The sequence below is a fragment of the Argentina anserina genome, chromosome 3 (genome assembly GCF_933775445.1).
Source record: "Argentina anserina chromosome 3, drPotAnse1.1, whole genome shotgun sequence".
Lineage (NCBI taxonomy): Eukaryota > Viridiplantae > Streptophyta > Magnoliopsida > Rosales > Rosaceae > Argentina > Argentina anserina.
In genome coordinates this window covers 11,871,496-11,885,732 of record NC_065874.1, presented here as the reverse complement: position 1 = coordinate 11,885,732, position 14,237 = coordinate 11,871,496, and the positions used below count along the sequence as shown (strand labels likewise).

The 14,237-nt window shown below is 39.3% G+C and overlaps 2 protein-coding genes across 2 annotated transcripts; one reads left to right on the top strand and one right to left on the bottom strand.

The window, feature by feature from the left end:
- Positions 1-5,822: 5,822 nt before the first annotated feature.
- LOC126789160 (60S ribosomal protein L8-3-like) lies at positions 5,823-7,733 on the bottom strand. The gene is made up of 2 exons (XM_050515255.1): positions 7,239-7,733; positions 5,823-6,415 (listed from the first exon to the last, which is right to left on the bottom strand). Exons 1-2 carry the CDS (start codon positions 7,676-7,678, stop codon positions 6,079-6,081), a joined length of 777 nt encoding a protein of 258 aa, XP_050371212.1. The 5' UTR covers positions 7,679-7,733; the 3' UTR covers positions 5,823-6,078.
- Positions 7,734-8,410: 677 nt separating this feature from the next.
- Positions 8,411-12,599, top strand: LOC126789155 (uncharacterized). Its single transcript, XM_050515249.1, has 10 exons — positions 8,411-8,595; positions 8,734-8,843; positions 9,104-9,235; positions 9,329-9,402; positions 9,499-9,604; positions 10,290-10,358; positions 10,754-10,818; positions 10,912-11,010; positions 11,504-11,603; positions 12,217-12,599. Exons 1-10 carry the CDS (start codon positions 8,442-8,444, stop codon positions 12,277-12,279), a joined length of 972 nt encoding a protein of 323 aa, XP_050371206.1. The 5' UTR covers positions 8,411-8,441; the 3' UTR covers positions 12,280-12,599.
- Positions 12,600-14,237: the final 1,638 nt, after the last annotated feature.

The following is a 14,237-nucleotide window of genomic DNA, read 5'->3' as shown; positions in this document are numbered from 1 at the left end:
AGTCGCGCCTCCAATATGTTGTGAGCCCGAGTTGAGTGTCACTTTGTCATGGGCCCAAAATGAGTGTCATTATTATGCCATCATAGAGTTTCCGATTGGATTGTCATCAAATGTCGTTGGTTACTGGATTTTAGTTTATTTCGTCCCAGTATGTGGGATGTTAATTTGTCACGTGCAGACCTAAAAACCTAAAAATTAGGTTGCACGTGAGGGGGCGTGTTGGAGATGAGAGATCCAACATCTAAGAAGTGACAAATAAAATAAAGCTTATAAGTGAGTGGATAATACACAATTGTACCAATGCCTTTTGTGATTAAAACCCAACACCTGTGAGGTGGTTAAGTTGGGACAATATCGGTATAGTTGGTTCACATGTCACGTTTGTCGTTGTTTAACATTCTGTATCCATTGACTAGAACATATAGTAAACGCAAGACTATCAATATCCATTAAGAGCAGAAATACACATCAAGAAATTGGAAAGAGAACAACAGAAGAATAATCTAATTAATCCAGGAAGAATGATGATAATATTGAGTCATTGACCAAGGGAAAAAGCACTAAATTTGTACTCAGTTTATCAAATTGAAATAAAACTCAATTAATCCAATGAGTTGCATTAGTTTTGTTATTTTGTAACAGAAAGAAATCGTATGTAGGGTGTCATCTCCAACCTGGTTTGGTCTTTCTCAGAAAAGAATACTCTTATAGAGCCTCTAATTCAAGTGATAGCTAGCTATCCTACCAATATTTATACAGTTCGGAATATAGATGCAAACGTCAAGATAAGAACAACCATCCTTCAAAAAAAAAAAAAGATAAGAACGTACAACCAAGTCATCAGGATATTGGTGGAGACATGACTAAATTTTTGTACATATAGCTAGGTGCCTGGTCCAACTTTCTTCGGAGCTTTGATTGATCACACTGCCAGAGAAAAGTTTGCATGTACATAGTCAATATGTTTGGTTCAGTACGATTAATCAAACCACATGTACACGATAAGAATAGACTATAAACAGTAAAGGGAATAACACCGGTGTATACGCACTCCAGGAAATAACGACATGGGATGAAATGAAAGGTTGAGATAGTCATAGAGTGATAGAGATAACGTAGAATTTTCGTTTCTATAGAATGGAATGTGGGTTGATCCAGCTAGTTAACACTAGAAAAGGTATGAAGCTTGTATATTGCTTGAATTTATTGATTGATTATATTGATACAAGTCTAAAACTAGTTATTTATAGGAAATGAATTGGACAATTGCATTGCTGTTAGCACTATCTCTAATGATGCATCTAACTGTTCTACCACCATGAGTAACATGGCTTGCTGCTTTACAAAGCTCACACACGCTAACACTCCCTCTCAAGTTGGCGCATACACATCAATCATACCCAACTTGCAAAGTGAGTCATAAAAAACCTTCTTGGACACTCCTTTGATGAGATATCCGCAAGTTGCTCTTCTGTATGAACAAATGGAAAGCAAATGATCTTAGCGTCTAACTTCTCTTTTATAAAGTGACGATCAACATCTACATGTTTTGTACGATCATGCTGCACATGATTATGTCAAATATCAATATCTGTCTTGTTGTCACAGTACAATTGTATTGCACACTTAGGTTTAACACCTAAATCTTGTAGCAAATTCCTAAGCCACAACAACTCGCACACTCCCTGAGTCATGCCTCTGTATTCTGCTTCAGCATTAGATCGAGCTACCACATTTTGTTTCTTACTCCTCCACGTAACAAGATTACCTCCAACAAAGGTAAAATACCCTGATGTGGACCTCTGATCTGTAATATTTTCAGCCCAGTCTGCATCTGTAAAGCCACAAACCTCAAGGGTATTGTTGTGATTAGAAAACATTACTCATCTTCCCGGAGCTGACTTCAAGTACCTCAAGATCCTTACAACAGCATCGATGTGGTCTTCACTGGGATTATGCATGAACTGACTTACTACACTTACTGTATACGCAACGTCTGGTCTGGTATGTGATAGATAAATCAGGCGTCCAACTAGCCTCTGATAATGAGGTTTGTCAGTAGGGACTTGATCTTGATACTCTGCTAACCGATGGTTCTGCTCAATAGGAGTATCAATGGGAGTGCAATCCAACATACATGTCTCTGTTAGTAGATCAAAGATGTACTTCTTCTGACACAGATAGATACCATCACTTCCCTGGGCGACTTCAATGCCTAAGAAGTACTTGAATGTACCTAGGTCCTTCATCTCAAACTTTGTGGCGAGCTGTTTTTGTAATCTGTCCACCTCAACAGTATCATTCCCAGTAACTACCATATAATCAACATATATAATTATGGCTGTTACCTTCCTTTGTTGATGTTTGAGAAATAACGTGTGGTCGGAATTACTTTGTCTGTAGCCAATTTTCCTCATGAATTGTGAGAATCTTCCAAACCAAGCACGAGGTGACTGTTTAATACCACACAAAGACTTTCTCAATCTGCATACGGAGTTACTTGGGGAAGCGGTCACATATCCAGGCGGAAGATCCATGCATACTTCCTCTGTTAGTTCTCTATGAAGGAATGCATTCTTAACATCAAACTGCCTAAGTGGCCAGTTCAAGTTAGCAGCGACAGAGAGTAATACCCGGATAGTGTCCATCTTTGCAACGGGTGCAAATGTCTCATCATAGTCTATGCCATATGTCTGGGTGAACCCCTTCGCTACTAGGCGTGCTTTTATACCGGCTTATTGACCCATCTGGATTATGTTTCACTGTAAACACCCAACGTATCCTACAGTCTTCTTGCCATATGGTGGAGGTACAAGCTCCCAAGTATTGTTATTTTGTAATGCTTCCATCTCTTCCTCCATTGCTTTCCTCCATTTTAGATCTCCCAATGCATCATGCATTTTGTTAGGTACTGATACAGTAGATATTTGATTCACAAATGACTCATATGACTTAGATAATCTTTTGGTATATATAAAATTTGCCACCGGATACTTGGCTTTAGTCTGAAGGGTAGGTTCATATTTTTTTTGTTGGTTGTCCCCGAGTATACCTATTTGGCAAAACATATTGTCTACTAATATCCCTAATAGAATGACTAACCTCAGATGAGTGATCTTCTGTACCAGGAGAGTATTGGTCAGGGGTATAAACAGTGGTACGAGAGACATGAGGGGCAGTTGTGTTGTCAGCTTCTGGTGTCTCAATCTCTTGAGTGACGACCTCTGGTGGTGCCTGTGTGGCTGACACATTGGTAATCTCAATGGAACCTGTTACCATATCGACTGGCTTACTTGTCTCCCTCTCTCCATGATACAGCTCTTCAAGATATGAATTCTCCCCCTGAAGAGCAGTATCGGAAGAGGAAAAATAACTCATGTCTTAAAAAAAGGTAACATCCATAGTAACGTAGTACTTCCGAGTAGGGGGATGATAGCACTGGTACCCTTTCTGATGTCCTCCGTACCCAAAAAACACACATTTAACGGCCCGGGCATCCAACTTAGAACGCTGATGTTGTGGAAGATGAACAAAAGCAACACAACCGAAAACACGGGCAGGAAGATTATGAAAAAAGGGTAATGAGACATGAGATGCAAGCACCTCATAGGGAACTTTCCCTTGAAGGACACGAGATGAAAGACGATTAATAAGGTGAGCGGAAGTAATGACAGCATCACCGCAAAGGTATTTAGGCATGTAGGCACTAAAAAGAATACATCGAGTCATATCAAGTAAATGACGATTTTTTCTTTCAGAAACCCCATTTTTCTCAGGTGTGTATGGACACGTTGTTTGATGAACAATCCTGTGTGTGTTAAAGAACTCCTGAAAGACATGATTCACATATTCCCCCCCCATTATCAGAACGAAGAATTCGAATGGTGGCATTATATTGTGTTTGGACAGAGGTATGGAAGGCACGAAAAGCTGGAAAAACCTCATCTTTATTTTTAAGAGAACAGTCCATGAAAGACGTGTGCAATCATCAATAAATGACACAAAATATCACATTCCTGATACAGTGGACTCTTTCGAGGGTCCCCAAACATCAGAATGGATTAATTCAAAAGGAAGAAAACTTTTAATAGAATTACTAGGGGAATAAGTAGATCGATGAATTTTGCCCAAAACACATGTCTCACAACGTAAACAAGACTCGTCCACATTAATAAATACAGTAGGCATGGAGTTTTTCATAACACTAAAAGATGGATGCCCTAAGCGACGATGCCATAACCAAACTTCACTTAGCTTGTCAGAAGTGGAGAGTAAAGCGGTCAGAGACTGTCCCCATGGTTTTTCCCCTGCGTATGTGAGATCCAGATGAAACAATCGGCTCCTCAGATACCCTCGACCAATTACCTGTCCGGTGAGAAGATCCTGAAATATCACATATATAGGAAAAAAGGTCACATAGCACTGAGCGTCAGCGTTCAATTGGGGAACAGATATCAAATGATGAGATAAAGCAGGTCATAGAGTACATTGTGAAGCTCTATGGTGGGAGTAATACGAACATACCTTGTCCCTAACACGGGGAATGCCTAACCATTAGCATTAGTAACATATGGTACGAGTGGAGGGGATAATACGGTAAAATAAGATTTGGCATAAGTCATATGATCAGATGCACCAGAATCAATAATCCATGTATCAAAACTAACAGAGTGAGAAATATTGAAGGCCATACCAATTTGACTACGGCCAACGATGGATGCGGTAGGTGCTCCTCCAGCAGTATGATGATCATGCCCAACCACACCATAGATATCGGGTTCCGAAACTAAGTGAAGAGCTGCTTTTGCCTGGGGACGATAATTAGGCCTCTTGGGCCTAAGATGTGGATATAATTTCCAACAGGTCGCACGAGCATGGTTGGTATCATGGAAATAAGAGCAAGGAAGGCGGGGCTGATTCCCGAAACCTGGTGGTGGTCCTTGTCGATGAAGGGGATCAGAAGTTGCTTGCGGAAGGGGTGGTGCCGGAGATCGAGCATGAACAGTAAGGCTGGAAATGACAGCCGATGCCGGAAGAATACTCTCCTGCTGAGACTCATCATTTCAGATATAGGTGAAAACGGTGAGTAGGCTAGGTGGTTCGGTTATTCGGAGCAATTTGCCTTTCCCACTGGTATGCTTGGCATCAAGACCTTTTAGGAAATGGTGAACTCGTTCAAGCTCTTTCTCCTTTTGGTACCAAACAATATCCTCTTGATTTTGAATCATGCAAGGACGTTTCACATCAATTTCAGCCCAAATATTCTTTAGTTTGGTGAAATAGTGCGCCACCGTTTTCCCATCCTGGTGTATGGTCAAAGCTGTGCACATTAACTCACGAACCAGTATGAAATCAGAGTCATTAGTATATAAGCCAGTTAGTGTCTCCCATATTGCCTGTGCAGTGACACATGCCTCCACTAGATCAACTATCTCATCATTCATAGCTTTCCATAAGATGGACATGACAAGACCGTCGTCGTCGTCCCATTTACTGTAAGCAACAATATCCTCAGGACTAGGAGCCTTACTGACGCCGGTGACATGACCCATCTTGTGCATGCCTCGAAGATGAGCAGCCACGAGTCGTTTCCATTTACAGAAATTGGTTCTATTGAGTTTAGTGCCCCCAAATGAACCAGAACTTTTGACAGATACTTCGAAAGTCGGAACATCAGGGAGCTGAGAACACACAGGGGCCGGAACCAAGTCAACGAATCCAGATAAGCTGAGAATTGGCATTGTTACGAAGCTTTGCCTGTCTGTCAAAATCTTGAAACATTCTGGAAAGAACATCAAACCTGAAGCTCTTTCCAGAATGAATTTTCAACAAAAGTTGCTTCCTAAATGTCAACATTTCAATCTAATACTTGGGCGGATAAGCAAACAACTGGTGCAAATATAGGAATTCCAAATCTTGATAAATATAGGAATTCCAAATATAGGTATTTTTATGGAGCCAAACAAAATTTCTCCAACTTGAAGCACACTAGTACATAATAAAAATCTATGGAGCAAAAGATGCCGTACCAAAACAGAACAATGAAATAAACAGACCATGTAGAATGTAATATCAGTTCTACTTCTCCTTGGAGGCAGTTGCGGCAGCTTGTCCTCTGAGACGACCAGTTCTCCTGGCAGCAATCAGACCAACCTTCTGCCCAGGAGGAGCATCACGCCTGACTGTGCTAGCATGACCAATATGCTGGTGGTTACCTCCTCCGTGAGGATGCTCAACAGGATTCATAGCCACACCACGCACCTTAGGCCAGCAGTTCCTCTTCACTCTGAACTTGTGGTAAGCATTACCAGCCTTAAGCATAGGCTTCTCAGTTCTACCTCCACCTGCAACTTGACCAATCATAGCACGGCAACCACTTGGGACAATCTTCTTGGCACCAGATGGAAGCTTGATTCTACACAACAAAATAAACAGATATAGTCAACTTCAAAGTTTCGACACATGTAGTATAGCATCACACCAATCAAAACCATATTATTGATATACAAACAAAGCTAGGAAGTTTGATACCTACGCAATGTAGAAGAGCTCAGATGAGCAGCAAATGCAACACATAGATTATACAATAACAACATGAGACACACTACCCTCATACAGATCTATTACAAAGCAAAAGCTTTTTCAATCTTCAGTGATCAGCCAGTTGAAAAGTATGTCCTTTAAGGACCCCAATATTAATAAACAATTGCCAACCATGATCCTGGATTCAAACCATACCCTCGGGATAAAGAGCATTATTAACCAAGCCAGAATCTCATTAATGAACAATCTAGTCTGTACTAGTATGTGATAACTAGCATTAGACGCAACTGACATGCTAAACCCACTAGATATAAAACAAGCACCAACGCACAAGTATTATCAATGAAGCTCATCCAAACAGTGAGATTATAATATCTACCTTCCTTTACTAAACATGATAAATCAAGTCAAAAAATGAAAAATCTAATCTTTACTAACAAATTGTACAATTCTCGACGAAACTCATTCAAACAGTAAGAATTTGAACTCAAAATTCTTTTGATAAAGATTATAAACCAAATCAGAAACTCACTATCAAAAATTTAATCTTTACAACCATTTAAACCAATCACCAGAAACAAAAATTAAAAGCACACCCAATCTAATTCAATAGGAAGTCTCTATCAACAATTAACAATCAAACAGAAGAAATCAACCTAACAAATCAATCGCAAAAGAGAGACTGAGGAACAAACCTAGAGGTATCATTATCAGGGTTGTGACTAATAACCACAGCATAATCCCCAGACGCCCGAGCTAGGGTTCCGCGGTCGCCAACGTGATGCTCGACATTACACACCACAGCTCCCTCGGGAATAGATCTGATCGGCAGCACATTTCCGACGACCAGGTTCGCCTTCTTACCGCAGTAAATAAACTGCCCGGTGTAAATCCCCTCGGCGGCGACGAAGAGCTCGTTCTGCTTCTTGTACCGGAAAGGATGACGGAAGCTGACGCGAGCGAGCGGGGCTCCGCGGCCCGGGTCGTGGATGATGTCGGTGACGACGCCCTTGAGGTAGCCGTTGCGCTCGCCGAAGTCGAGGGAGCGGAAGCGGGCGGGGCCCTTGCGGTGGTGGGTGTGGGACTTGAAGACGGAGCCTGCTCCCTTACGCTGAGCTCGGATGACGCGACCCATTGGTGGAGGAGGAGCTAGGGTTTTTGTGTGGGAGGGAGTGAGAGAGTTGCAGGGGGTGCGGCTCTTTGTGATGACCTAGTGGTGTGTGGTATTTATATGAATGATTTTATGGACCTGGTGTGCTCTTTTGGGTTTGGGCTGATGCTGCACATTTAAAACCCAGTTTGTTTGTTTTTTTACTATTATTTGCTCGGTATTTTCACCAAGTATTGGGTATTTTTATGGAGTCAAAACAAAACCGTTCGATGTACATTGTATTTTGCATTGGTAACTTGGCCGGATTGTTAAATTGAAGTTTGTTCTCAGTTCCCCTGTTTTTAACCCCATTTGACTATAATGATAAAAATTTGATACCTTGTTCGACTAAATCTCGTTTATTTATTTGTTTAAGAATTTCAAAATTAATAGTTTTGAAACTGTTTATGTTTAATTGTTTAATTTTCATTTATCTTTCAAGACGTGAAAATTCTATTTGTTCATAAGAATGTCGAAGAATGTGACAATTAAGCGTTACCATACATCATACACCCATTACTAGTAGAAGATTAAGATGTATTTGTTCGATTGATAGCTCATAGACTATATTTACAGCCGTTTTATTTACAATTTATTGACTGACAGTATTTATAAAAGTAATATATTTACAATTTTTTTTTAAATCGCAATAATACCTCCTTAATTCCCTTAGTTGTGTGTTATAAGATGAACTGTCTTAGTTTATTTGAAGCAGAATCAAGCATAGACAGAGTTGCAAATAGGGGCCATGGCTGCCACCAGTTTCGTAACAGCGTCACTTCTTCTCAGAAGGGCAGCTCTGCCTCTGGGTTTCGCTCTCTCTCATCCTCTCAAAAACAACAGCCTCTCTCACCGCACCACCCTTCTCACTTCTCCTCTCACTCCTCGTTTGACTTCTTCAGGTGCGACCTTGCCTTATGCTTACTTGATGCTTGATCATTGCGCATTCCACTCATTGCATTCGCTTATTTCTTTGTAAATTTGAACACCCATTTTGATTGTTGGGTACTTAGCTGTTGTTATGTTTTTAAATGATACAGCTTCAGGATTATGCCAGTTAGCTCAAGCTGTAAAAGGGGATGTTTCTGAGTTACTTAAAGGTGTGGGAGACAAAACTGTTGTTGAAGAAGTGAAGCGTATTCTTGACATGGTACTTGTTTAACCTTTTTTTTTTTTAAATCTATCTGCTAGCTATAGTTTCTTACCATGACCATATTTTGTTTCTTAATCATATATGGGACAACTATGAACTTTAGATTTTCGGACATTTATCAGGGTATACAGCATCTTGGTTACTGTGACATTGATGGATGAGTGATTGTGTAATGTAGTTTTGCTGTATTTGTTCCTTGAAGATGGAATTATGCTTGTTTCTGGCATCTCTATGTTTTTTTTTTTGGTTTACTGTAGGCTAGACGTGCATCATCAAGAAGAGAAGTTCTCCATACGAATTTCCTAACCCCTCCGGTGATAGAAGAGTCAATGCGAGCGTTGACAAAGCTAGCAGATTTGAAAGCAGTTTCTCAGGGTGGATACCCGCAGGTTGAGATATATTAGTTTCAGCTATATTTTATGCGGCTCAGAGGCTCAATGTCATAGACATTTAATTGTAGTTTCTGCTTCTCATTTGTCTAGGCTGAGCGGTGTCGGATATCTGTTGGACATCCAGAAGTTTTGACAAGTGATCCTGACATAATTGCAGCATTGAGGTATGTGTATCTCTACCGTTTTCATATTGTAGAAACAACCATGTTTAACAATGTGAAACCTTTTTCTTATTTCTCCTTGATGGTTAATGATTTCAGTATCACAGGAAACTTTGGGTTCCAACCTTGTTCTCATGGAGACTTCCTTGGAGCGATTCTTGGTACAGGGATTGCCAGGGAGAAGGTTGGAGATGTTATCTTACAGGTATCATGCATCTTCTTATTGTAGTTGCTGCTAGTCCTATGCTGATGTTATTTAATACTGTCTGGCAAGGTTCCTATTTGATGCAAATCTCAAATACAACTTAAATGCAAAGAAGCTGTATCTCATTTTCTGACCAGATCCAATTGCTATTTGCCTTCAGCCTATTACATAGGCACATTCAAAAGATTCTTCTGTATCTCCCATTTTTCAGACCTCGATGAGTCTAAATGAACTTTAAGTTTCTGTCTGCAACACTTACTTTTCTGTTATAGAACAACAGAGCTTATATAAATAAACTGCATGTCAACTTGGCCTAAACTAACGGATGAATTCTTCTCTGGAATTGGCAATGATAGGACTTTCCTGTACAGAGGTCTGATAACGCTAACACATAGTGTATGATGCTCAACCTTCCATAGTAGGGTGAGGTGTCATTAGAGTGTGTTTAGAGAGGTGTTTTTTTTTTCAAGTATCATCCCTCAAGTTACACCAGTCTTTCAGAGCTGTCTTTTAGAATCCCGCTTTGCTAATTGAGCCTTCTCTGATTTCTTCTTATTTGCTACCCATGATATACAGGCTTGAGTTATTATTGCAAGTTTATACATAGATTATCAGTGGAAGTAAGCATAGTGGGTTATGGCCCGGTTGGGTGAGTTTATATTAATATTTTTCATAATCCTGTCAGGGGGAGAAGGGTGCTCAGGTCATGATTGTTCCGGAACTCATTGACTATCTTATGACATCACTTGACAAGGTATATTGAGTCGATTTGTCTCTTGATATTCTTATGTTCCTTTTCAACATCAATAAATGGTTTGGCCGCCTTACTTCCTGTCCACGTTCTATCTAATCTATGGTAATATTTAAATATCTCTGGTGCAAATTAGTTTAGTTGAATGAGTTACATCTCGGTTGTTACTAAATAGCAGCAACATCAGAGAAATTTTTAGTGGCATTGTTATACTTTCAGTGGTCATTGCAAATGTTCACTGGGAGATAAAAATAGCGATGAATATTGTACAAGCTTAAAATGAGAACGGTACTGTTCAGGTTGCATTAAATGAGAATTATTTTTGTTTCATGGGTCAAGATCACTCACATAATTTTAATGCATACATCTCATTTTGTAAAGAAGTTTCCCTCTTGCAGGTTGGTAATGTCCCAGTATCTGTTACTAAGATACCGTTGATCTCCATTGATTACGAACCACCAAGGTTTCAAAGTACCATTTTTGTTTTACCATTTATTATTCTGTGGTACTGTTGTTCTAGGATCTATTAGTAACTATAGTATGGTTCCCTTTGCAGTACAAAGTCATTCAAAACCGTAGAAGCATCAACGAGGATCGATGCTATAGCTAGTGCAGGTTTTAAGATTTCACGGTCGAAGCTAGTTGACCTGATCCGGTAAAGCTCTTTATGTTATACCATTATATCCCTTGTTTTGATTATGTTTCTTCAGTTTGTTAATTGCGTGATGTTGGTGACTGCATAGTTTGACAGTGATTTACTATACGTGCATGCTCAGAAAATTAATTTGATAACCTATGCCATTGGCTGCTAACTTGTTTATCTTTTCCTATTCTATAGCATATAGTCTCCTACAATGTCTTCTGGTGATGGTCTCTATCAAGATTCACTAATCCTTAGCACACTCCCTAAACAAATTTCAATATAAAATGTTTTGCATGTGTTTTAGTACTTAAGTAGTAACATTGGTCAAAGCCTAACATCTTGGTTTTTTTTTTCCTTTGCATGTGTTATTTCGTACTAGAACCTTACTCCAAATGTAATCACATTTCATGTGTGTACCTTATTCTCATTGTCTGATTCAATCACATGTCTAAAGAATCTAGAACGAGTGAGAGCACGGCGTTACATTTCTTTCTTCTTTGTACAGTGATGGGGATGTGCGCCTCAACTGGACCCCTGTTACTAAAAACGGAGCTACACTCAGGGCTGGGGATATTGTATCAGTTAGAGGAAAAGGAAGACTGAAGGTGAGTAATTAGATAAAATTAAAGCCACGGTTATTACTCTTCAGCTATGGCACCTCACATACAGCTAGCTTAATGTTGTTATTGGACATGTATACTTTTTCGTTAGATACTAATATCTCCAGTATTTTGTAACACGTATGGATTGGAAAATCCCATTTTTATGGGTTTCCTCAATCTTGTCATACTTCAAGTCAGTATGACGCTACAATGGTGATTGGTGAGGGTCCAACTGCACAAGGGTGCTACTTCCACAAAGAAATTTTAGAAAGCAAACAAATTTAAGATAAATGCTCCTACCAATATTTGGTAGTTTGATACAATGATTGTCTCCGTAGAACTTGGAGATGCTTTTGTCACTATTTTCTTGATTGATAGAAGTATCTTTAATTTTTTTATTGGACGTTAAGCATAATAGCTTGTATGCTTTTTCTTTGTTATTAATCACAAAGTGTGAGTCTTATACGGATTCATGTTACGATGACATATCTAGCATCTGCACTCATGTTTCCCTACTCTTTATTTTCTTTCAGCCTGGATCTGAAGTTTTAATATTATATCTCTACTCTTTATATTCTTAGGCTGGTTTTTGATGGTTTAATATTATTTGTTTCAGATTGGAGAAATTAACACTACACGGAAGGGGAAGTTTGCAATAGAGTTGATTCGTTATTTGTAAGTTTTGAAACGGGTTTTGATGAAACATTTCTATTCTTGGATCTTATATAGATCAAACATGGGGAACTAACTTAAGACCAGAGGCCTCTGCAGGCTCTCCTACAGAATCAAAAACGATATCCAGCAATGAATTTCGGGTTTATTTGCAAGTTCAAAGATGCACATAGTTTTACTCAAAGTAATATAATACATTTGTTTGTTGTCTTATTCATATTCAACACTTCTTGTCTGTGTGAGGAACTATGTTTGTAACATGATAATCAAACTTATTTAACATAATGCATTCTTTTATTTAAGAGTGCCTAGTCTGTGTCTAACTAATTCTTGGTAATGATGTGAGATCAATAGATGATAACTTAACAAAAATTATGTCAATTCTGATTGCGTACATTAGATGATTATACAAACTCATCGAGTAATTTCATTTTCACCAGCTGATTTCAATTGCATGATGATCTTAACGACTCGTTGGATTGGCAGAAAGCATCAATATACTCCCGTTCGTCGTGATTATGTGTTTGTTGGCTACATATGCTTGAAGCAATAGCTTTGCACAACAGTCAGATCAAATGTTTGACAAGAAAATAATGGTAGCAAATATATCGAATGAACACAAATATATCAAATATGTAATGTTTTGGCAGCCAGCTTCAGGCTAAATTGCAGCTTTTCCGAAAGCAAGTTATTTTTCTGGTCGACAAAGGACCGTAATGAAACAGGGAACTGGGAAGTACGTAGTCGAGTGGTTCCTCTCTTTAATATTACAAGTTCATTTTTGGTCGATTAAATTGCAAGTTGACATATATATATATATATACAGTTCCTAGCTTCACTTTAAAATTAGAGAGTGAAGTTCCAATTTTGGCACACTTTTCGGTCAAATATTTTCACCATAAGCGATTCAATATTTAGGTATGCTATTCAAGATCATCTACAAAGTTTCATCCAATTCGGACATCGTTAAGGTATTGAAATTAGATTAAATCAATGAATGAATTAAAACTGTTCAACGTGAACCGTTCGTGTAAATCTCAATTTTGAAAGCTCAAACCATTGTCAAATTGGATGAAACTTTGTAGAGATGATCTTGAATAACATACCTAAATATTGAATCGCTTATGGTGCAAAAATTTGACTGAAAAGTGTGCCAAAATTGGAACTTCACTCTGGATAAGGACTGTATATATATATATATATATATATATATATAAATGGTGCGGACGTCGGAACTGATTGCGGCGACGGTAGGCCGCAACGGCGCGGCGGACCAGCACAGCTGCACTACCCACCTCCCGGTGATCCCGTCTATGCCGGCTGGAGCTCCATCGGCGACCCACGGCGGCCGAAATCTGCAAAAATCAAGTTTCTGGGTAGATTCCGACAATTTCGCGATTTCAGCCACCGTGGGTCGCCAATGGAGCTCTAACCGGCATAGATGGGACAACCGAGAGGTAGGGAGTGTGGCTGTCGTGGTCCGCCCCACCGTTGCAGCCTGTCGTCGCCGGAATTGGCGAATACGTACCTTACGTAAGGTACGGACGTCGCTACCTAAAAATTCTCAGATATATATATATATATAGCATGTGAGTGAATAGTGTTTTGCCGATTGACTGTAGCTTCGGTGAAAAAAGTTAATTATTGGTCTTGACTTTGATTGGGCTTGAGATTTTGACTGGATTTGAGACGTACTGTACTGTCTACAGTTCATACGGATCTTGACTGTCTTGGTAGTCAGCCCATCTGGTTGGTTGACTCGGGGCTGCTTCACTGTAGGCTTTTGATGATGAGGAGCAATTATCTTCATTATCTTCAGCTTCTGAAAGATTAGTAGCCTGTTGTGATAAAGTGATTGCTTGTTGAATAAGTTTCTCAGCCATTTTTTGTAGCTCTAATGCTGTGGTGGAGGTTGATTTTGAAGATGTAGACTTTTTTGACTTATTTTTCTGACTGGAAGAGGAT

Excerpts from the sequence above, each read along its gene's own strand:
- LOC126789160 (XM_050515255.1), bottom strand. The coding sequence starts at position 7,678 with ATGGGTCGCGTCATCCGAGCTCAGCGTAAGGGAGCAGGCTCCGTCTTC. Across the intron at positions 6,416-7,238 it reads CCTGATAATGATACCTCTAG|AATCAAGCTTCCATCTGGTG; the intron begins GTTTGTTCCTCA and ends TTTGTTGTGTAG.
- LOC126789155 (XM_050515249.1), top strand. The coding sequence starts at position 8,442 with ATGGCTGCCACCAGTTTCGTAACAGCGTCACTTCTTCTCAGAAGGGCA. Across the intron at positions 8,596-8,733 it reads TCCTCGTTTGACTTCTTCAG|CTTCAGGATTATGCCAGTTA; the intron begins GTGCGACCTTGC and ends TAAATGATACAG. Across the intron at positions 11,011-11,503 it reads AAGCTAGTTGACCTGATCCG|TGATGGGGATGTGCGCCTCA; the intron begins GTAAAGCTCTTT and ends TTCTTTGTACAG.